Consider the following 23217-nt stretch of genomic DNA (forward strand, 5'->3'; position numbering starts at 1 on the left):
TAAATCTTCAATTAATTCCCTTTCATAGTGAAGGACAACGTGAAAAGACACACCTGCATCTGTGTGAAAATCTGAGCTTTCTGGCACTCTTCCAGACTGGGCCCAAACGCAGCCATCACGTGCTCCTCTGTTCCGATCATCTGCACAATTTCCTGGTCACTCTCAACACCCATGGCCTAGGAAGGGAAGAAAAGATAGAAAGAGTGTGGGCTTTGTGTTAACTCACTGACATTTGCTTATGCTAATTTGGCATTGTTTGTGAGTATTACTTCTAAGCAAAAGCTAGCTCTTTTCTCAGAAACGGTGCCATCTGGCATTGGCAGTCACAGCCCAAGCTGCAGAAGAACCTGAAACAGAAATTTTGATGAGGAAGAGGAAAAACAAACATTCTCAAGCACTTTCTGCATGTGTACTATCTTCTACAATTTACAAGTATCCAAGGAAGTACGACGGTAGAGTGGAGACCCTGGTCACAATTACAAAGGCAAACTGAAAAAAGAGAAAACAGAACAAAACAAAAGGCAAAGAGCAGCAAATCAGAAAATATGCCTGGCTGAAAATAAACAGAATCCTCAAAAAGTTTTGCCACAAGACAAAATTTTCTGAGAACTGTCAAATCATGCACCTTTAGGCTCAAAGAATTTTTCCTAGAGGATGTTTTACCTCACTATTCTAGAGATATCAAGCTCTACTTTATGTAGGTTTTTAATGAGATTTTTATAAAACCAAGAACACCCTTAGGTTTAAAAAACCCATTTATCTTTAAGTGTTTCAAGGTGGCAGCCAGCAACGCAAGTCTTTGTAGATTCCATATGGTCATCCTAAGGCTCACTCCTTCACACATTTGCCTGGCATTCTGCCACATCAAGAAATAGAGCATAATCTCACTAAACCTATCCTGGCAGAAAAGTACTCCACTTCTAAGAAGTTAGGGGAAAAGTTACATTTGTATTCAAATTCTTCCTTTACCTACGCAGAGAAAAGAGAACCAGGGGTACTCGTCTATTAAACTTGGACGATCTAGTTCTTAGCTCTTCTCCACACACGAGACAGGGAAAATCAAATTCTGAGTCTGATGCAGAACACGGAGAGCATCACGCTGGGCACAATGGAAGGGGCACCTCTTCAAAGTTGACAGAGAATGTCAACACGCCTGACAACCACTAATGCACATCACCTCCTCCACCTGCGTTTCTTCATTTCTGTCATGACAGGGCAAACCAGGTCCCTTCCAGCTCCACATTCCACCACTCTACATTTGAATTTTAATAGTCTGTATCATACAAATTCAATTTGGATATCTTAGGATCATATGTAAGCTTACTGAAAGTTTTGAAGCTTGCTAGGACAGTTGCAGTTGTTCAGTAGCTCAGCTGTAGTTCAGCCGACTCTTTGCGACCCCATGGACTGCAACACACCAAGCTTCCCTGTCCTTCACCATCTACCAGAGTTTGCTCAAACTCAGTCGTGATGCCATCCAACCATCTCATCCTCTGTCATCCCCTTCTCCTCCCACCTTCAATCTTTCCCAGCATCAGAGTCTTTTCCAATGAGTCAGCTCTTTGCATCAGGTGGCCGAAGTATTGAAGCTTCAGCTTCAGCATCAGTCCTTCCAATGAATATTCAGGACTGATTTCCTTTAGGATTGACTGGTTTGATCTCCTTGCAGTTCAACAGACTCTCAAGTGTCTTCTCCAGCACCACAATTTGAAAGCATCAATTCTTTGGTGCTCAGCCTTCTTTATGGTCCAACTCTCACATCCATACATGACTACTGGAAAAATCATAGCTTGGACCATACAGACCTTTGTCAGCAAAGTAATGTCTCTGCTTTTTAATATGCTGTCTAGGTTTGTCATAGTTTTTCTTCCAAGGAGCAAATGTCTTAATTTTGTGGCTGCAGTCACCATCCACAGTGATTATGGAGCCCAAGAAAAGAAAATCTGTCACTGTTTCCACTTCTTCCCCATCTATTTGCCATGAAGTGATGGGACTGGATGCCATGATCTTAGTTTTTTGAATGCTGAGTTTTAAGCCAGCTTTTTTACTCTCCTCTTTCACTCTCATCAAGATGCACCTCTGCTTAGGTGTGGGCTAAACTTAATGACTCACTTCTATAGATAAAATGTAGGAACCACGGTATGACTCTGGAGTCTTGCTGGCTCCTCTGGGGACCAGTGGCCATGTCATGGAGATACTCCAGCTCCCATGGAAGGAAGGGCCAACAGTGAGGAACCAGGTCTCTTACCCTGAGGGTCAGCCACCTCCAGCTCCAATCCATTCTTCAGATGACTGAGGCCTTAGCTGACATGAATGAAAGGTTTTCACGGCTTCGACTCATGAAAGACCCTGAGCCAGGACTACTCAGTCTAGCAGGGCCCAAACCCCTGACCAACAGAGACTCTGTTGTGATTTGTTACTCAGCACAGATAACTAATAAACCAACTTTGGGAGTTAAATCCACTAAACTTAATATTTTAAGCATACAACTTGTTTTGAAAAATTTTTTTGTTTCGTGAACAAAATGAAGAAGTTTTCAGGATACAAATCTTTTTTTTATATGTTAATTTTCATGTCAGTTTTCATGTCTGATACAATGCATTTATTCAAATGGACAGTAGACAGCAACTCTAAACACTACACAAATTCATTAAAACACAGTCTTCCTGGGACTTCCCTAGTGGTCCAGTGGTTAAGAATCCACCTTTCAATGCAGGGGACCCGGGTCTGGTCCCTGGTCAGGGAACTAAGATCCCACATGCAGTGGAGCTACTAAGGCTCCATGAACTAGAGAAGCCTGTGTGCCTCCATGAAGACCTAGCGCAGTCAAAAAAAGAAAAACACACAAACGTTTAGTCTTTCATGTATTAAAGAAGAGCAATCCTAAAAAATTATCGGCTCTAATTTAAAAAAAAGAACAACCCTAGATTATCCTTTAACCAAACACAGAGCTGCATTTACTCTGATGGTGATGGCATCTATCTAGTACCATCTATCCCTTGTGGTCTGCCAAGGAGCCACTCAGAAATAACAGACGACAGTTCTTCTCTGTGAAAAGCCAGTTAGAATGTAAGTTAATTTTTACCTGTCAATCTCTCAAAATAATGGGTTTCAATGGAACTAACATATTTTTACAAAAACAACACTAAGGCAATAGTTTGCAGTCATCTTTCTCTAAAATCTCAAACATAAAACTTTGTAACTAAGGAGTCTCACTTCTCAGGGAAAGCCCCAACACTAAAGAAAACAAACAAACAAAAAAAACCACTAAAGGAGATAAGATCTGTGTAGAACAGGTGCCAAACCAAGGAGGCAAAACGATACAGCAGGAAAAGACCTCGCTGAAACAAACAGAATCCTAGAGCTGAAACGGCAGATGCATTCTGGGTCAGCCCCCTTTCGTTCGGCAAGACAACACCTAAACCACATGAAGGTCCGTATGTCACCTTAATACTTTTTAGCTCAGTAATCTCCAAGCAAAAAAGACAGTGTTCTTGATTGTCTCTTTTGGTGTTTAATAGTAACGAAAGAGTCTTCCCTTGAAGCTGCCACTTCAAGTTGCCCTGATGCTGATCTAAGGAGCAAGTCTTTAATTGCACAAAACTCTCGAGTGGCCTAACATGAATCTAAACAGACTGCTTAGGCCTTCCAAATATTTTTCCGCTATGAAACAAAGATATGCCAGAGATACGTCACACAGTAAATGACACCCTATATGCAGAAGAATGATCTGTGCCAAAGCTTAGCTCTAAAAGCCCTAAATTCTTCCTATATCAGATCACTGAAACACGGGGTGATAACTCAGTCAGGTCGTCATCAATAACGCTCCAGCTCCAAAGACGGAAGTGACTTTATGACTATTTAGCCTTCAGAAGTCACAGCTACAAATAAATGACATACTGCTATGGAAACGACAGCAAAATGCCCAACCATTTTGCTCTACAGACATAATTTAGACATCTGAAAACCAGCTTTATATGGAACTCTGTACTCCAGATATCTGAAATCATTTCACCTAACGAATAAGTCAAAAGTGAAGGCTATTTAATAACCGCATGAAAAAATAGCAGAGATAATACATTCCCACGGAAGGTCACCCAGTCTGGCAATCAGCAAAAAGAACAAAAATAAGGGGACGTGCTCTTTAAAAAGTGGCAGGAAGTCTTCTCCTTGGATATCCACTCAGTGTGACTAAAAGTGTGATTTTTAGAGACAGAAAGAAGAATACTAATAAGCAAAAGAGAATGATACACAAGCTAATGGTGATACGTTGCAACATATTATGTGAAGAAGGGAAAAGGGTTAAGTTCTTAAAATATCTAACATTCAGAAGCCAGAGATTTTTCTTTAGACAGAAGTCAACCTATCATTACCAGAAGCAGTCCATGCAGATAACAAAAGAACTGCATTCACTCACTTGAACTCTAATTTTTCTTCTCTTTAAAGACCAAAAATTTCAAAATTATGCAATGCCCAGCCCCCTTGATATCTGTCCTCTTTTTCCATAAAAATCTTTAGGCTGCAGATGCCATCACAGCACAATTGCTGAATACTGAGGGGTACAAAAAATAAAAGTGGGGAAGATTCATGGGCAGGAGAACCTTTGTTGTAATTCAAGTCCATAAATAAGGCTGATCTAGGTCTTAAAAGCTTTATCCGTCATATTCAGACTCAGCATGGAGTCTGGAAACCCTGCTGCTTCTGTCACTTTTAGCCAATTGTTGGCTACAATCAACAACCATCAAGTCCTAATGACTGTCAAGGTCTGTGTTAGGGCCACACAACACAAAAAGAGAAATGATGTGATTTCTCTGGTAGCCTACTTTATTTTCCCGGGCTTCTGACGTTAAATGTGTAAAGAAGACTCACTAAAAAGAAATAGCATTGTCTTTCTATGCAGTCTACTTTGCAAAAAATATATTATCTCATTTGCTCTTCAAAGAAACTTCCCCCGCCCCCCTACTTAGGTAAAATGCTCACTTTAGATGAGTTATCCAAGACTCAGGAAGACTGGGAAATCTATCCAAGGCCACACAGACTAGTAAGTGAAGAGACTGGAAATCAACCTGGATCTGCCTGATGGTAAGACATCCAATATTCATTCTATGCTGCCTCCCAAATGGGAAGGTCTTAACTGTGGTTAATAAGCAAGTTCATTAAAGCAACTCTATAGTGAGAGACCCAAAAAAAGTGACTATGTGTGACCAATGTATTCATTTGACCTAAAAATTTTCAAATATTTATTTTAGTTAGTATACACAGCTGATTAAAATGTAATGAATACATTTAGGGGGAAAATTAAACAACGTGTAAGTGTTTAAAAAAATATATAATCCCATTCCCAGGAATTAAGTCTTACAAAATAATCAGCAATACACACAAACATGTATATATAAAGATGCCCAGCACTGTGCATAAGAGTGAAAATTTAGGGAAAAAAGACACCTACATGTCCCACTATAGGAATTTGCTTAAATAGATATTATATACATGAATTCCATAGAATACCTAGTAAAAATAATGATGTGGATTTTATTTATAGATGAGGAAAGTTACTCAAAATTCATTGCTAACTGAAAAAAGTAAAATAAAATCAATGTGTATATTTCAAAAGCAAAGGAAAAAAGGTCTTAAAAAACTTTATCCAACGTTGTTACACTTTTTAGTGACTTTCTCAATTCAATGTAAGGACTATTTTACAATCAGAAACGGAGAAGCTGGAAATCTCAACTACTGGCTGCATAAAAATGCACATTATTAAGTTACAGCCCCATTCTAGAAAGGATTTAAGTCAGCTATGAATATGTATACATTTACAACATAATATTAAATTTGACAGAAAAAACTGTCTTATCAAACTTTTGTCACCTGCTGCTGCTAAGTCGCTTCAGTCGTGTCCGACTCTGTGCAACCCCACAGACAGCAGCCCACCAGGGTCCGCCATCCCTGGGATCCTCCAGGCAAGAACACTGGAGTGGGTTGCCATTTCCTTCTCCAATACATGCAAGTGAAAAGTGAAAGTGAAGTCGCCTAGTATTTAGAAGTGTTCTGGTTTTAATGCATGCATGTGTCTAATGATCCATTTTCCATATGAGTGACATAACAGTATCTGCATTATAATTAATTTATAATTTCTGGTCTAGGGAAAGCAGTCCTACACATCTTTATAAAGCTCTGAAATTGTCCATAAAAGTCCTTCTCATGCATGGTAACATACTGCCCTCTGCTGGAGATGTAATTTCACATAGGTAAAATTTATCCACTAAACCTCACTCTGTACACAAGATACTGCGTTGGGCAATGTGGGATTCCCTTCAAGTAAAGACAGAATTACTTTGTCTTTTACAAAAATTATAATTACAAATAACATAAACTTCAGAGAAAGGCAATAAGAAGTAAATTTAAAAATTCACAGCGGACATGAGTTTGAGCAAGCTCCAGGAGATGGTGCCGGACAGGGAAGCCTGCCGTGCTGCATCCATAGGGTTGCAGAGTTGGACACAATTGAGTGACTGAACAGTAAATACCACTTAAACATTATTTCTACAGGAAAATGTCTTTTGGGTTCTAAGTCAACAATTCACAAAGAAGATTTTAAAAATCAGATTTAGCTTAAAGATTCATTATCTATGAAAAAATTCACAGGGATCCCAAAGTCCATAAAAAAGAACAAAAGACTCAGATCATCCTCTGTGACCTAGAAAATTACACTTCTAGAAACTTAGCCTGCAGATATCCTTGCCCTGTATAAAATATTACAGCAGCTTTGAAATAGCAAGAGCTGTGTGTCCACTGATGAGACAATAGTTAAATAAATTACAGTACACCTATAAATGGAACCATTAAAAAAAAAACAGTAACTGTATATGAACTAATAAAACTCTATCTTCAAGATGTAAGTTACAAAAAAGAAAACAAGCTAAGTGCAAAATAGGGTGCAGTTTATGTAAGTGCAAGTGAAAGAAAGTGAAATCGCTCACTCGTGTCCAACTCTTTGTAACCCCGTGGAACTGTAGCCTACCAGGCTCCTCTGTCCATGGGATTTTCCAGGCAAGAGTACTGGAGTGGGTTGCCATTTCCTTCTCCAATGTAAGTGAAAAACAAAACATAAAAGAAACCTACAACATACTCAGGTGCTGTACACGCACAGACTAGCTCTAGAGGGACGCACCAGAAACCAGTGTTGCTGGGCAGGACAACCACGTTTTTAGGTCCAGGTGGGGGAGAGGCCTACTCATCACTATTCACCCTTTTGTATCTTTGGAATTCCTTATGGTGTTTCCATTTTAAAGAATAGATCACTACTTTTAAAAATACCTGAACCCCAGCCTCACTAGCCTTCAATTTATATTACACGCCTGACAATTTCTCTATGTCACAAATCTTTACATTCCTAGAACTCCTTGTGCTCAATTTTCTACCTATATATGAAAATAAACCATAAAAAATTTATAATTTTCAGAAGATATTTGCAGGCTCAATTTTTCTAACCTATATATAAAAGTATAAAATAATTCTTTATAATTTTCAAACGACACTTGCAGACTCACCTTAAATATGATGACAATGGGTATATCTTCTGACAAAGTATTATGTCTCAAATAAAACCGTCCTTGTTTCACAGCCATATTGGTTCTGCTTTTTTTCTCATGAGTAGAGCTGTAAGAAAACACAGTTGGTTAAACTACATCCCACCTAGTTTCAAACTAGTAACATGCAAAAGCAATAACTACCAATCAATAAGATTCCAGTGATCAGCAACGATCAGTAAGGTCCTTCTAAACAGGTACCTTTTAAAGACACACAAGTCCTCTCCAGCCTCCTCTGCCACTTCCACAAACACTTTAGAACACTAGAATTGTTTCTTTAGCTGTGAGATTATGACAGAAGTTCTGTGGGTGAATAAGCAACAATCACCAATTCATTTTAACCTCCTTCACTTTGATTCCACCTGAACTGCTTTGTTCTAATATGGGATATATTTCTGATCAATTTTATACATTTGAAAAGAAAAACTTTAAAATGAGCCTACCCCACAATGGGAAAACCACAAGGAAATGAATGAACACCATGAATTTTTAAAATAAGAATCCAATAAAACATCCTACAGTTTTGGTATACAGTGAAGCCAAAAGAAACTAAGGAATCTCCTATTCATAGCTCAGTTAGCTGAAACTTTCCTGATGGATCTAAAAATATTTCCCAGCTTTAATCCCCCACAATAATAACACACACTGATCACCTATTACATACTGTGCACTGTTATTCACTCTATGAACATTAGCTCTAATCTCCTACATACTAACACTTATTTTGCAGTGTTGTCCCTAAATCATGTATGAAAGAAACCAAGGCTTAGAGAAGTTAAATATTGTAATTTCGCCCCCAAGTGCCTCATGGCTAGTAAACAACTGTGGGATTCAAATCCTGATTGCCCTGGCTTCAAAAGCTGCATACAACAGGAAGATGTGGGTTGCAGAATTATTACATCTTGATCCAAATGCTGGCTTCCTCTAATGGTCAATGTCACGCTGCGAGCAAGGCCTGTTACTCACCTAAAAATAACAGCACTTATGTTGGAGGGCAGAGGTGACAAATATATATAACGCACCTAATACACTCTCTGGCTCCTACTAACTGCTCAACAAATGCGCACTATTGTTAGCTGCCTCTTCACCAGAAAGAAAAATTCCGAAACTCTAAGCTGAGCAGTTCATTATAAGTCATCAGAAGAGAAAGTCTATTCCATACTGACATCTTAACCATGCCACGTATTTTTTATTCCCAGACTGTTTGTTAACTTTTTTTAAAAGTTCCTTTAATGCTTTAATGTTCCTTTAATGTGTATAAGTCACTCAGTGTCCAACTCTTTGCGACCCTATGGACTGGAGCCAAGTTGAACTTGGATAAAATAACTAATGGCCTTTTGAACAATGTCTCACACTTTTCATCACCAAAAATTTTAAATCAGTACTCTCTGACACAGATGTACACAATCAACTGAATGCTAGATAGTTTAGTTTAAATATCACACTCCCTGTTATAGAAGAGAAATAACGGGCTACTTCTGTATTCAGTGATCGCCATCTGACACCAATGGGATGATCAATATTTCATAAGAACACCAACTCTGCCATCCATACCTGGTAACTGAAGCACCCACAGTCCCTTTTCTGTCGGCCTCCACAATGATCCTGTTCTTAGACAGTTGCTCTTGGATAAGAATAACTTTTTCTACTCCTTTAACGATGAAGTAGCCCCCTGCCAGAGGGAAATAAGAAAAGCATCACTAGCCATTCTTCCAACAGCATGACTGAGCAATGGCAGCGAGCTCCTAGTCTTTCTATTGGGTTGGCCAAAAGGTTAATTTGTAGTTTTCTATAACATCTTACAGGAAAATCCAAATGAACTTATCAGCCAACTCAATACCATGACCTTATGGTGCTGAGAGATAGTAGTCCAGTTGTGTCTGACTCTTTGCGACCCCATGGATTGTAGCCTGTCAGGCTCCTCTGTCCATGGAATTCTCCAGACAAGAATACTGGAGTAGGCTGCCATTTCCTTAATTTAAAGGGGTTTGTCAATATTGTTATACAAATTGTTAACAGTCTTAGCACATGATTTAAACAAATGAGCCACAAGATAAATTTCTGGAGGACAAGGAATGCATCTTATTGGTCTATGGATCATCAGGACTTGACATATGAGAAGTGAATGAAAAAAAAAGCCAAATAAATTAGTCTTCAGATTTTATAAGCACAGAAATAACTGACAATCTTCAATATAAATTAAAATTCGCTCAAGTTTTCTAACAAATCATTGACAATGGCAGATTAAGATCAGGTTTCCAAAATATATTCTATACTTGACAAAACTCATAAAACATTGTTAAACTTTTCTGCACACAATTCAGAATGGGATAAAGTGAGACTGTTTTACCTTCAGAATATAAGCAAAAACAAGGCAATATATTTGACTTATGGAACATCTTATTACTGCTCTAGTAAAGCCACATTCTGTGTTATCCTCTTTCCAAAACCTTCTCAGATTCTACATAAGTCGCTCAGTCGTGTCCGACTTTTTGTGACCCCATGGTCTATACAGTCCATGGAATTCTCCAGGCCAGAATATTGGAGTGGGTAGTCTTTCCCTTCTCCAGAGGATCTTCCCAACCCAGAGATCGAACCCAGGTCTCCTGCATTGCAGGCAGATTCTTTACCAGCTGAGCCACATGGGAAGCCCAAGAATACTGGAGTGGGTGGCCTACCCCCTCCCCAGTGAATCTTCCCAACCCAGGAATTGAACCAGGGTCTCCTGCATTGCAGGCAGATTCTTTACCAACTGAGCTATCAGGGATGCAATATATGCAACTATAAAGGAACTAGATTAACCATGAACTAAATCAAAGTGAAACATGAATTAAGGAATTAAAAGAACATTCTGTAAACTGCTAAGCACGAAGCTTAAAAAAAAACTGCCTAGAAATAAGTATGAAAATATAACTTTAAAAAATTTAAACAGACTCATTTTTTGCCCAGATATGGCATTCAAAACAGCCGGAAGTGAGCTACTTGTGTCTTTTCAGATGAGACAGACAAAAAACTTAGTGAGATTATTCTTGAATTTTTAAGCATACCAAAAAACACCATCGAGCAAAGAGACAGCCTGATAAACCATAGCAATAAACCAGAACGTCCTGGGTGTTCATTGGAAGGACTGATGTTGAAGCTGAAACTCCAATATTTTGGCCACCTGAGGCAAAGAGCTGGCTCATTTGAAAAGATCCTGATGTTGGGAAAGATTGAGAACAGGAGGAGAAGGGGACAACAGAGGATGAGATGGTTAGATGACATCACGGACTCAATTGACATGAGTTTGGGTGAACTCCAGGAGTTGGTGATGGACAGGGAGGCCTGGCATGCTGCGGTTCATGGGATCACAAAGAGTCGGACACGACTGAGCGACTGAACTGAACTGAACTGAAGTATTAAAGTTTTGAGCCTGAAATAAAAGAGGAAACAACATATCTTTAAAAATACAGACCAACAGAATAAAGTTGGAACCAAACTGCTGTATGTTTTGCATACAAAATTTTATCTTAATTCACTAAAAGAAGAAAAGCTGATCTTGTTTCTGAGAAAAAAATGCTAAATCAACAGCAAGAGTAAAACAAAAGCAAAAACAACAACAACAAAAAAAGAAGTGGAGGGGAAATCTAAGAAATCACACCTACCTGGATCTAAAGGACATTCATTCAGTTTAGCAAATTCTGCTGGTGTTTTTCCTGTAAGAACACAGTTTGAACTACGTAGCATTATGGGCATTCTGTTTAAAATAAAACAAAAAGAAAATATCACATTCAGATGGTCACTGGCAAAAAGGTTGAACAGAACACAAGCTGGCCAGTGCACACACCATTGAAGGGTCTGCATTCCTGTCAGACATGTGAGGAAAGGCAGAGGGATGGTATTGTGGGAGAGAGCTGAGCGAAACGAAGTTATGTCCTCAGGTACACTGTTTTTCTGGTACAGATACCAAAAACCCAAATCCATGGTTCCCTCCAACTTTGCAGACAAGCCTGAGTGACAGTCAACAAATGGCAGCAAGTCTTCATTCGTGGAAAACAAAGTGACTTGCCTTAGTCACGTAGAAATAGCACTATGAATCAAAATGTAAGGAACCAGAGACTCTCAGAACTAACCAGGCAATTGGGAAAAAGAACTAAGATTTAACTGGACACAAGTATGGTCCATTTATAAGAGAGAACTTCTTCTCTTTTAACACTGATAAACAGTCGTGCTAAAACAAAGATTAATATTTTTTTTAATATCCCTATTTCTTTTTCTAAGTGAAGAATGAGGAGAATGTAGCCAAGTGAGCAATGTCTTAAGTATCTTCTATTTACCTGATAGAGGTACCAGCATAGCACATGACAGTAACATGTAGCTGGTGCATATTTGATGAACAAATGGATGTTTATTGAGCTCTTGGCTTAATAATAAACAAATGCATGTTTATTAAGTTCTTTTGAGGCAAGGGGCAACACTTGAGTGACAATTATTTGTGTCGTGTTTAAAGTCCAACATCATTAGTAAACACACAATATTGTGGATCTGGTCCATTTCTACAGGAGAGTCAATACATTTCCCTAATTAGGAAAAGCAGACAGCAAAAATGCCAGCCGGTGCTATCACTTCCAAACTTGTCCTGGGCAAATAACTTCTCCCAGGCAAATAACTTCTCCCCTATACACTGCTATGAACATTCATTCTTCCAAGAAAACTCAAAATATGCAAAAATCCACCGAGAAGACTGGCCCAGGAGAGTTGAAGGAAATGCTATCTTACCTCGTGCTTCCCTAACAGCCTGCAGTTATAGGAGGAAATGGAAGCAGTTTCCTTAACTTCACAATTGAAACACAACAACGTGATGAACGCTGCTCCACGTGTTTTACATACACTGACTCATCAGACCCATAAAGCAACCCGGTGAAGGAGGCTCCATTCCCCCACATTTCAGATGAGAGAACGGGGCAAGGCATGTGTCAGCACTGCTCGGGGGTCACCTCACAGGGCCGCGATGCAGGCCGCGTCAGGCCTCACCTGCCAATGGGTAAGGCATTACGGATGATCCTCTGGCTGCCTCGGGTGTACTCGATATCCACTGTGATGGGAGCGGAGTACGTCATGTCCCGCAATCGGCACTGGAAGAGAATCACACAATCACTGCTCCTCCTCTGGGGAAAGAATGGGTCCCAACAGCCTCGAAGAGCCAATCTCAAGCAGAATAAGGTCCATGCTGGACTCTGACCCCTCCACGGTACCCAGCTGCCCCCATGCTGCCTTAAGGGAACTGGGAGTTATGACCTTACCTTCTCCATGAGGGGACAATGCCACCCACGGATCTAGACATTGCCACAGCAACCCTGCCCCTGCCAGCCCAGAAATGGGACAATAAATCTTGGACTGAGTCTCTACTCCCTGACCTGATGTTATCACCAGTCTCCTTCCACCTCTCTGAAGCCGTTAGATCCTTCTTTGCAAACTGGGACCTTGGAAAGTCATCAATGTGGCTGGCCTACTCAAAACAGTTAACAACCAGTTCAGAGACTGAACACACACACATAACTGAAGTGTGTACAAACACAAACTAAAAAAATTAAACTGTATCTCCTTGTCTTCTTCAAATAAACTAAACTGTATCACAAAATTCCTTTGCAAGTGGCATGTCAGAGCACAAATCACTCAACACGTCATTCTAACAGCTTCTGAGTCACTTGCAGAAATTTTGGAATTGATGGTGCAAGCTTTACTTTTACATGGCCATGACTCACTAAGTAATGCCCTCGCCTGGGCCGTTATCGGACACAGGAAACCCACCAGCATCTTCCGAAGACTTCTCTATTATATTGAAGGTCATCAGATGGCTTGTGGTCTCAAAAAGAGAATTCCTCTGAACACCAGTCATATAATTCATGATGCTGAATCCTCTCTTGAGCTTTTACTAAACCAAAGACAAATATAAACTTTTTTCTAGCCTAATTGTACCTAAGGTTTTAAAATAGTCACTTCAGTTGTGTCCAATACTTCACGACCCCAGGGACTGTAGCCCACCAGGTTCCTCTATCCATGACATTCTCCATGCAAGAACACTGGAGTGGGTTGCCATTTCCTTCTCCGGGGGATCTTCCCAACCCAGAGATGGAAACCCAGGTCTCCCACATTGTAGGCAGATTCTCTACCATCTGAGCTACCAGTGAAGCCCTATTATTGACCAGTAAGCATTGCTTACACCATTTATTTAATTAGATCAAGCCTTCTTCAGGCCTGACAGAAAGTAGGCTGGCATGATGGTTAGTGTGGACTCTGGACTGTGTTCAAATCCTGGCTCTACCAATTAAGTTTTAAATAAACTTTCTGTATCTCAGTCATGTGAGTAACTTTAATTCCTAAAAGTATGAATATGTATTTTAGAATGGTGCTGGTACAGAGTACTATATAAATATTATCTTGTTTTCTTTTTTAATAAATCTAAGGTAATACCCATGATAGGCAGATATTCTTGGTATTAACAATCCCTTCAAATGGGAATGAAACTGGACAGGACCCCAAAACTACCTCAGGGACCCTTGTGTCCCCCTCGGATGCTCTCTGCTATCAATAGGAGTAGAGTTGTATGGCAGAGCCTGCAGTACCTGCACCCCAAGTCTTACTGTGGGCCCCACGACTGCCCACCCACCTGGCTCTCCCACGCTCTCCATCTCTCCAAGAGTCAAAATCCCTCCAAGAAATCTTTGTGTCCTCTTTCTCTAACTGCAGTAATACCCATGAGTTTTCTTCAATGTCAGGAGGAATTATCATGACAGCTGCAGCCTCAGCCTTCTTGAACTACTTTGAACTCTTTTCAGAGAATATATTTTTCCCCTATCTTTAAATCATTTTTTAAGAATATATTTTAAGGGCATTGACTCTTCTGATTAAGCCAAACAAATCCAATTAAATTATGGTTGGTAATTACCTCATGAGGGGACACTGGTCTAGTTACGTTGAAGCTTTCTTCAACATCAGGGAGCCCGACATAGATATTAAGATATCTGAAAGGCAAGTTATTCCAGAATCAATTATACTTCTTCAAAGAACATATAAACAATCAAGCTATTTTCCTTCCAAATATGAGATTACACTTTTGACAAATGTTTATCTTGCAGAGGATGGCAAACTAAAAAATTACAATTGGAGATCCTGAAGTCATAGAAAACACGGTTTACAAAGGAGAGGAAATACCATCAAGCTGACTTTTTTTTTTACAAAAAAAAGGTAAATCTCTACAAAAATACTGAAATTATCGCTTCCTAAAAATGATACTTAAGGAAAAAAGCAAATGCAAGAGTATCTACAGTTTGCTACCATTCTTATAAGAAAAGCAACATACAAATATTAGTAAATTTTATTCTCACAGAGTCATGATTCTGAAACTACTTTCTGTATATCCTAGGACTGAATAAACAATAAGTATAGCTCTGTATACTGAGACTTCAGTACCCAAATCTTGGTGTCTAAAACACTACTCTCCAGAAGAGGAGACTAAGGACGCTTGGAGAAATGACTGATTCCAGGCTGGAACAAGGAAATACTACATGAACCACATCTCATGGTAACAGAAAGTAAAGGAGTGCTCAAAACAGGCGCATGTTAAAAGGTCAACTCGATGGAAGCTTCCTATGGTCAAATCTGGGATTATTAGAGAAATAAAATAATGACAGTACTGGATTATGATGCAAATAATACAATAACTATCTATGAGTTCATATTGATATAAATAAAATTATAATAGAATAGCAAAGACTAGAGATCTCCTCAACAAAATTAGAGATACCAAGGGAACACTTCAGGCAAAGATGGGCTCGATAAAGGACAGAAATGGTATGGACCTAACAGAAGCAGAAGATATTAAGAAGAGATGGCAAGAATATACAGAAGAACTGTACAAAAAGGATCTTCATGACCCAGATAATCACGATGCTGTGATCACTCACCTAGAGTCAAACATCCAGGAATGCTAAGTCAAGAGGGCCTTAGGAAGTATCATTGTGAACAAAGCTAATGGAGGTGATGGAATTCCAGTTGAGCTATTTCAAATCCTAAAAGATGATGCTGTGAAAGTGCTGCACTCAATATGCCAACAAATTTGGAAAACTCAGCAGTGGCAACAGGACTGGAAAAGGTCAGCTTTCATTCCAATCCCAAAGAAAGGCAATGCCAAAGAATGCTCAAACTACTGCACAATTGCACTCATCTCACACGCTACTAAAGTAATGCTCAAAATTCTCCAAGCCAGGCTTCAGCAATACATGAACTGTGAACTTCCAGATGTTCAAGCTGAGAACATCCCTCTGAGAAAGGCAGAGGAACCAGAGATCAAATTGCCAACATCCGCTGGATCATGGAAAAGGCAAGAGAGTTCCAGCAAAATGTCTACGTCTGCTTTATTGATTATGCCAAAGCCTTTGACTGTGTGGATCATAATAAACTAGAAAATTCTGAAAGAGATGGGAATACCAGACCACCTGACCTGCCTCTTGAGAAACCTGTATGCAGGTCAGGAAGCAACAGTTAGAACTGGACATGGAACAACAGACTGGTTCCAAAAAGGAAAAGGAGTACATCAAGGCTGTATATTGTCACCCTGTTTATTTAACTTCTATGCAGAGTACAACCTGAGAAATGCTGGGCTGAATGAAGCACAACCTGTAATCAAGATTTCCAGGAGAAATATCAATAACCTCAGATATGCAGATAACACCACACTTATGGCAGAAAGTGAAGAAGAACGAAAGAGCCTCTTGATGAAAGTCAAAGAGGAGAGTGAAAAAGCTGGCTTAAAACAACATTCAAAAAACTAAAATCATGGCATCTGGTCCCATCAATTCAGTTCAGTTCAGTTCAGTCGCTCAGTCATGTCCAACTCTGCAACCCCATGAATCACAGCACGCCAGGCCTCCCTGTCCATCACCAACTCCTGGAGTTCACTCAAACTCATGTCCATTGAGTCAGTGATGCCATCCAGCCATCTCATCCTCTGTCGTTCCCTTCTCCTCCTACCCCAATCCCTCCCAGCATCAGGGTCTCTTCCAATGAGTCAGCTCTTCGCATGAGGTGGCCAAAGTATTGGAGTTTCAGCTTTAGCATCATTCCTTCCAAAGAAATCCCAGGGCTGATCTCCTTCAGAATGGACTGGTTGGATCTCCTTGCAGTCCAAGGGACTCTCAAGAGTCTTCTCCAACACCACAGCTCAAAACCATCAATTCTTCGGCGCTCAGCCTTCTTCACAGTCCAACTCTCACATCCATATATGACCACTGGAAAAACCAGTCTTGACTACACGGACCTTTGTTGGCAAAGTAATGTCTTTGCTTTTTAATATGCTATCTAGGTTGGTCATAACTTTGCTTCCAAGGAGTAAGCGTCTTTTAATTTCATGGCTGCAATCACCATCTGCAGTAATTTTGGAGCCCAAAAAAATAAAGTCTGACACTGTTTCCACTGTTTCCCCATCTATTTCCCATGAAGTGATGGGACCAGATGCCATGATCTTCGTTTTCTGAATGTTGAGCTTTAAGCCAACTTTTTCACTCTCCTCTTTAAGTTTCGTCAAGAGGCTCTTCAGTTCCTCTTCACTTTCTGCCCTAAGGGTGGTGTCGTCTGCATATCTGAGGTTATTATTTCTCCCGGAAATCTTGATTCCAGCTGTGCTTCTTCCAGCCGAGCGTTTCTCATGATGTACTCTGCATAGAAGTTAAATAAACAGGGTGACAATATACAGCCTTGATGTACTCCTTTTCCTTTTTGGAACCAGTCTGTTGTTCCATGTCCAGTTCTAACTGTTGCTTCCTGACCTGCATACAGGTTTCTCAAGAGGCAGGTCAGGTGGTCTGGGATTCCCATCTCTTTCAGAATTTTCTAGTTTATTATGATCCACACAGTCAAAGGCTTTGGCATAGTCAATAAAGCAGACGTAGACATTTTGCTGGAACTCTCTTGCTTTTTCCATGATCCAGCGGATGTTGGCAATTTGATCTCTGGTTCCTCTGCCTTTCTCAGAGGGATGTTCTCAGCTTGAACATCTGGAAGTTCACAGTTCATGTATTGCTGAAGCCTGGCTTGGAGAATTTTGAGCATTACTTTAGTAGCGTGTGAGATGAGTGCAATTGTGCAGTAGTTTGAGCATTCTTTGGCATTGCCTTTCTTTGGGATTGGAATGAAAGCTGACCTTTTCCAGTCCTGTTGCCACTACTGAGTTTTCCAAACTTGCTGGCATATTCAGTGCAGCACTTTCACAGCATCATCTTTTAGGATTTGAAATAGCTCAACTGGAATTCCATCACCTCCACTAGCTTTGTTCCTAGTGATGCTTTCTAAGGCCCACTTGACTTCACATTCCAGGATATCTGGCTCTAGGTGAGTGATCACAGCATCGTGATTATCTGGGTCATGAAGATCCTTTCTGTACAGTTCTGTGTATTCTTGCCATCTCTTCTTAATATCTTCTGCTTCTGTTAGGTCCATACCATTTCTGTCCTTTATCAAGCCCATCTTTGCCTGAAGTGTTCCCTTAGTATCTCTAATTTTCATGAAGAGTTCTCTAGTCTTTCCCATTCTGTTGTTTTCCTTTATTTCTTTGCATTAATCGCTGAGGAAGGCTTTCTTACCTCTCCTCGCTATTCTTTGGAACTCTGCATTCAGATGCTTATATCTTTCCTTTTCTCCTTTGCTTTTCACTTCTCTTTTCACAGCTATTTGTAAGGCCTCCCAGACAGCCATTTTGCTTTTTTGCATTTCTTTTCCATGGGGATGGTCTTGATCCCTGTCTCCTGTACAATGTCATAAACTTCCGTCCATAGTTCATCAGGCACTCTATCTATCAGGTCTAGTCCCTTAAATCCATTTCTCACTTCCACTGTATAATCATAAGGGTCATACCTGAATGGTCTAGTGGTTTTCCCTACTTTCTTCAATTTAAGTCTGAATTTGACAATAAGGAGTTCATGATCTGAGCCACAGTCAGCTCCCGGTCTTGTTTTTGCTGACTGTATAGAGCTTCTCCAACTTTGGCTGCAAAGAATATAATCAATCTGATTTCGGTGTTGACCATCTGGTGATGTCCATGTGTAGAGTCTTCTCTTGTGTTGTTGGAAGACAGTGTTTGCTATGAGCAGTGCGTTCTCTTGGCAAAACTCTATTCGCCTTTGCCCTGCTTCATTCCATACTCCAAGGCCAAATTTGCCTGTTACTCCAGGTGTTTCTTGACTTCCTACTTTTGCATTCCAGTCCCCTATAATGTAAAGGACAACTTTTTGGGTGTTAGTTCTAAAAGGTCTGGTCCCATCACTTAATGACAAATAGATGGGGAAGCAATGCAAACAGTGACAGATTTTATCTTTTTGGGCTTCAAAATCACTGCAGATGGGGACTACAGCCATAAAATTAAAAGACGCTTGCTCCTTGGAAGAAAAGTTATAACCAACCTAGACAGCTTATTAAAAAGCAGAGACATTACTTTGCCAACAAAGGCCTGTCTAGTCAAAGCTATGGTTTCTCCAGTAGTCATGTGGTGTTGGAGAAGACTCTTGAGAGTCCCTTGGAGTGCAAGGAGGTTCAACCAGTCCATTCTAAAGGAAATCAGGTCCTGCCTATACACTAGAAGGACTGATGCTGAAGCTGAAACTCCAATACTTTGGCCACCTGATGTGAAGAACTAACTCATTTGAAAAGACCCTGATGCTAGGAAAGATTGAAGGCGGGAGGAGAAGGGGACAGTAGAGGATGAGATGGTTAGATGGCCTCACTGACTCAATGGACAACAGTTTGAGTAAACTCCGGGAGCTGGTGATGGACAGGGAGGCCTGGCGTGCTGCAGTCCATGGGGTTGCAAAGAGTCAGACATGACAGCGACTGAAATGAACTAAACTGAAGTGAATAGAAAGAAACTGAGGGGAAGAAAAAAGCTCTTCTCACAGTAGAAATCTTACATTAATGTAAAAGGAATGACAGAAAAAGATACTGGCCACTAGATAAACACCAAAGTAATTACTTTTTTTTTTTAATTTAATTTTATTTTTTAACAAAGTAATTACTTTTAAAGGTAAAAATCACCAATGCATGCTAAAGTAGTGGGTAACATGGTATGACAAATAAGACACTTGCAGTCTCAAAGGATCACCCTGTAAGACCGCGACTGATTACTAAAGGAAAGATAGTAACTTTACTGTGGAGAAACCTGGAAGATACACCTTAACCAAATGAACAAAGTTAAAATCACCAAGAATAAAACAGACTGACACCTATACCACCTGATATGGTGCAGTGAGAGCGACACAAAGCATCACTTCTGAGGCCAAAAAGGCATAAACCAATGTAGCCATGAGCAAAAAACACACACACCCAAATTGAGGACCTTTCACAACACAACTGACCAGAATCCTTCAAAAGTGTCAAGGTCAAAAACATGTCAAGGTCACGTGAAAGACCAAGACCAAGAGAACTTGAGGAACTGCCACAGGTTGGAGAAGACAAAGGAGACCTATGCCACCTGGACCTAATGCAGGTCCTGGATTGAATCCTGGACCAGATAAAGGACATTTGTGGGAAACCTAAGATTAGTTCACAGTATAGTATCAGTGCTGAATTCCCAGTGTGGCTAATTGTGCTATGACTACATAAGATGTTAACATCAGCATAAATTGGGTGAAGGGTAACATGGGAACTCTGTCTTATTTTTGTAATTCTTTAAGTCTAAAATTGTTTTTAAGAAAGGCTTAAACCTAAGTTTCAGTAACTTTTCACTCATAACTACTTGTTATCATTAGCTTACCAATTAAAAATTGAACATTTGATAATTATCTTCCTATTCAAAACAAAAAAGGAGAATTAAAAGAATTTTGATAGCAACTACAATCACCATAAAAAAAAACGTCAGATAAACACACAGAAATGTTAAACATGATCAAAATAGCAAACTAAGAGTAGTCGGTTCCTTACTTTAAGTACCACATGGGGTCAGCATCACTAGTAACCTTTTCATTGGCTTTCATTATTTTCTTTATCTGCAATGGAAAGAGTAACATGAGGAAAGACTCTAGCTTCCAGTTCATTCGTAATCATATCCTTTCCCAAGATCTGATGCTTACCTCTACATTAATGAAATAGTTAAAGGAATCTATATGCTGTTTCACAAGACCTTTCACCTAAATGAATAAAAAATAAAAGCAGGTTAGCAACAAAATAGCAGATTACACGAGGGGCTTAACCTGATCTACAAATTTTTCCCAAAACCAAAGTGACCACAAAAAGTCCATAAATTTTACTTAGCAAAACTTTCTATTTTCATGTCCTCATTCCATTTCTCCTCCATCTTACTAGAACACCCTCAAACTTTCCTCCCTGAAAAACAACCTGATGTTTGGAATTCAAGATATATACCTAATGACTCCCGAGGCAAGGAAAAAAAATCCAAGAAAAAAATACTGCAATCAAGCATCATCTCTCCAACCCTCAAACAATGCCTCTTTTCTTTTTTTCTTGCTCCTATGTTAGCGATTTTATGATTTCCCCGTATCTGGTTTTTCATATCACTTTTAGAAGAATGAGGGGGAAAAACAAGAATCTCTATTAAGGAAACCAAAAATAAATGCATTTAAAATTGAAAGCAAGGTGAATCCTAGGGATCTATGAACAGATCAGCTCCAGTGACTGCCTTTCATCTCAAAAGTCAGTACAGCTACACAGACAGTGCTGTGTGCTGCTATGAAAAACCCTGAAATGCTAAACACAGACTCCAAAGTCTTAAGATTGAAAAGGACTGTAACGTGTTCAGCTTTTTACATTAATGTTCAAACACAATTAGTTCAACACTTCTAAAATACACCCAACAGAAAGCATCACAGGGCCTCTGCTTCAATTACACCTCTTTTGAGGGATCTCACTGGCTTACTAAGCAGCTATCCCATTTTGAAATCGTCCAGATTGTCGGGGCTCCCCGGCTATGGGCTTAATGTCTTTTCTGGAGAAAATGTCTTCTCCACCACAGTCCATTTAGTTATCATATCTCTTTTATGTCCTCTCTTCCAGGTTGAAGAGGCTCTTCCACTATTTCTCACAGACATGCTTTCCAGACTCTTCAGCAGCTCATGGACTGTAAAAACTGGTAAGAAATCTGGCCTTGACAATTCCCAACCTTATACGCCAGCATGCTCCCTTCTGCCAATAATACAGAACTAAGATGGAAAAAACTTGACTCATTTTTCAACCCTCTATTCTTTCACTGAGCATAATGCTTCAAGATTCATCCACATTGTATTGGCACTTTCTACTGCCAAAAACATTGCACTGTATGGATATATCATATTTCATTTAGCCATCCATCAGTTGGTATTCGAGTTGTTTCTATTTTTGGCTATTATAAATAATGCTGCTATGAACATCTGTGTACAAGGTTTTGCATGGACATATGTTTTTGTTCCTCTTGAGTAAATGCCTAGGAGTAGAATTGCAGGATCATACAGTAACTATATGTTCAACCATCTGATGAACTGCCAGGCTGTTTTCCAAAGCGGCTGCATCTCCATCAGTAGAGTGTGAGGCTTCCAATTGCTCCGCATCCCCATCAACACTTGTTATTGTCTTTCTTTCTTGACTATAGCCATCCTACTGGGTGTCAAGTGGTCTCTCATTGTGGAACCTGCTACTATTTAGCATAAGCTCTTTAAAACTGAAATTCAATAATAGGAACCTTATAATCTGTACTTCCTTTGTCCGAACCACTCATCCACTCCAGCCAAGCAGACTGGACTCTGTTTTCAACAGACCCTGTGGATCCTCCTCTAGAGGACCTTTATTAAGCCATGCTCCCCGCATCCTACCTTTCAGGTTAGGTAATTCCTTTCCTCTTGTTGTTGTTGTTTAGTTGCTAAGTCGTGTCTGACTCTTTTGCAACCCCATGGACTGCACTCTGCCAGGCCACTGAGCCAACTGGGAAGTCCTCCTCTCCTCTGAGGATGTGGTTTATGTCTCACCTCCTTTAGGAGGCCCTTTCTGACCACCTGTGGCATCAATCTTCTGCCAGCAGCACTTTGGTTTGTACCCTTTGGTTTGTATTATTCCTATGCCAAGTGAAAACATAAACTACTTCCTACCTCTAAAATTAGATTACAACCCCCTACCTAGTACTTTATGGACAGGGTTACTGCCTTATAATTTCTCATATTTCTAAAACTTAGAAAAGTGCACAGTTGTACAAAGTCAAAAAATGTTGGTGATAAAAATTTAATTTTAAAAAGGCTTATTTCTTGATTCTTGATTGGAAAAATAACTGTTATTAGATATTAATTACCTTTAAAAATGCTGGAAGCAGCCGCCATTTTTCCTGTGAATCAGAACAATAAAAGTATCAGAACTCTGTGTCAGTGATCACATATTTTCATGAGGTTATTTTAATGTACCAAAAGTGACTTACTTTATCACAGTAAGCAAAAGAAAGTAAGTGGAAACAAAAAGAACAATTTTTACATTGCAACCTTTTTATGGAAATCGTATATGTACTGTACATGTACATGCAAACATATACATACACACAAGCATATATAAACCACAGATTTCTTAAACAGAATATACTTTGATCTCTTTTTGATGACTCAAGATTCCAAGCACTTTTCATCTTTAT

The 23217-nt window shown here is 39.7% G+C and overlaps 1 protein-coding gene across 1 annotated transcript in view; it reads right to left on the reverse strand.

The window, feature by feature from the left end:
* The window catches only part of POLR3B (RNA polymerase III subunit B), a 115773-nt gene that overhangs the window by 89031 nt on the left and 3525 nt on the right, over window positions 1-23217 (reverse strand). The window contains exons 2-10 of the mRNA XM_027541892.1: window positions 22888-22920; window positions 20687-20743; window positions 20538-20602; window positions 14518-14593; window positions 12603-12703; window positions 11234-11325; window positions 9144-9261; window positions 7551-7659; window positions 54-176 (exon numbers count right to left, since the gene is read on the reverse strand). Of these exons, the coding sequence (XP_027397693.1) occupies window positions 54-176; window positions 7551-7659; window positions 9144-9261; window positions 11234-11325; window positions 12603-12703; window positions 14518-14593; window positions 20538-20602; window positions 20687-20743; window positions 22888-22920 (774 nt within the window). The remainder of the gene's footprint in view (window positions 1-53; window positions 177-7550; window positions 7660-9143; window positions 9262-11233; window positions 11326-12602; window positions 12704-14517; window positions 14594-20537; window positions 20603-20686; window positions 20744-22887; window positions 22921-23217) is intronic.

Source organism: Bos indicus x Bos taurus, chromosome 5, assembly GCF_003369695.1.
Source record: "Bos indicus x Bos taurus breed Angus x Brahman F1 hybrid chromosome 5, Bos_hybrid_MaternalHap_v2.0, whole genome shotgun sequence".
Lineage (NCBI taxonomy): Eukaryota > Metazoa > Chordata > Mammalia > Artiodactyla > Bovidae > Bos > Bos indicus x Bos taurus.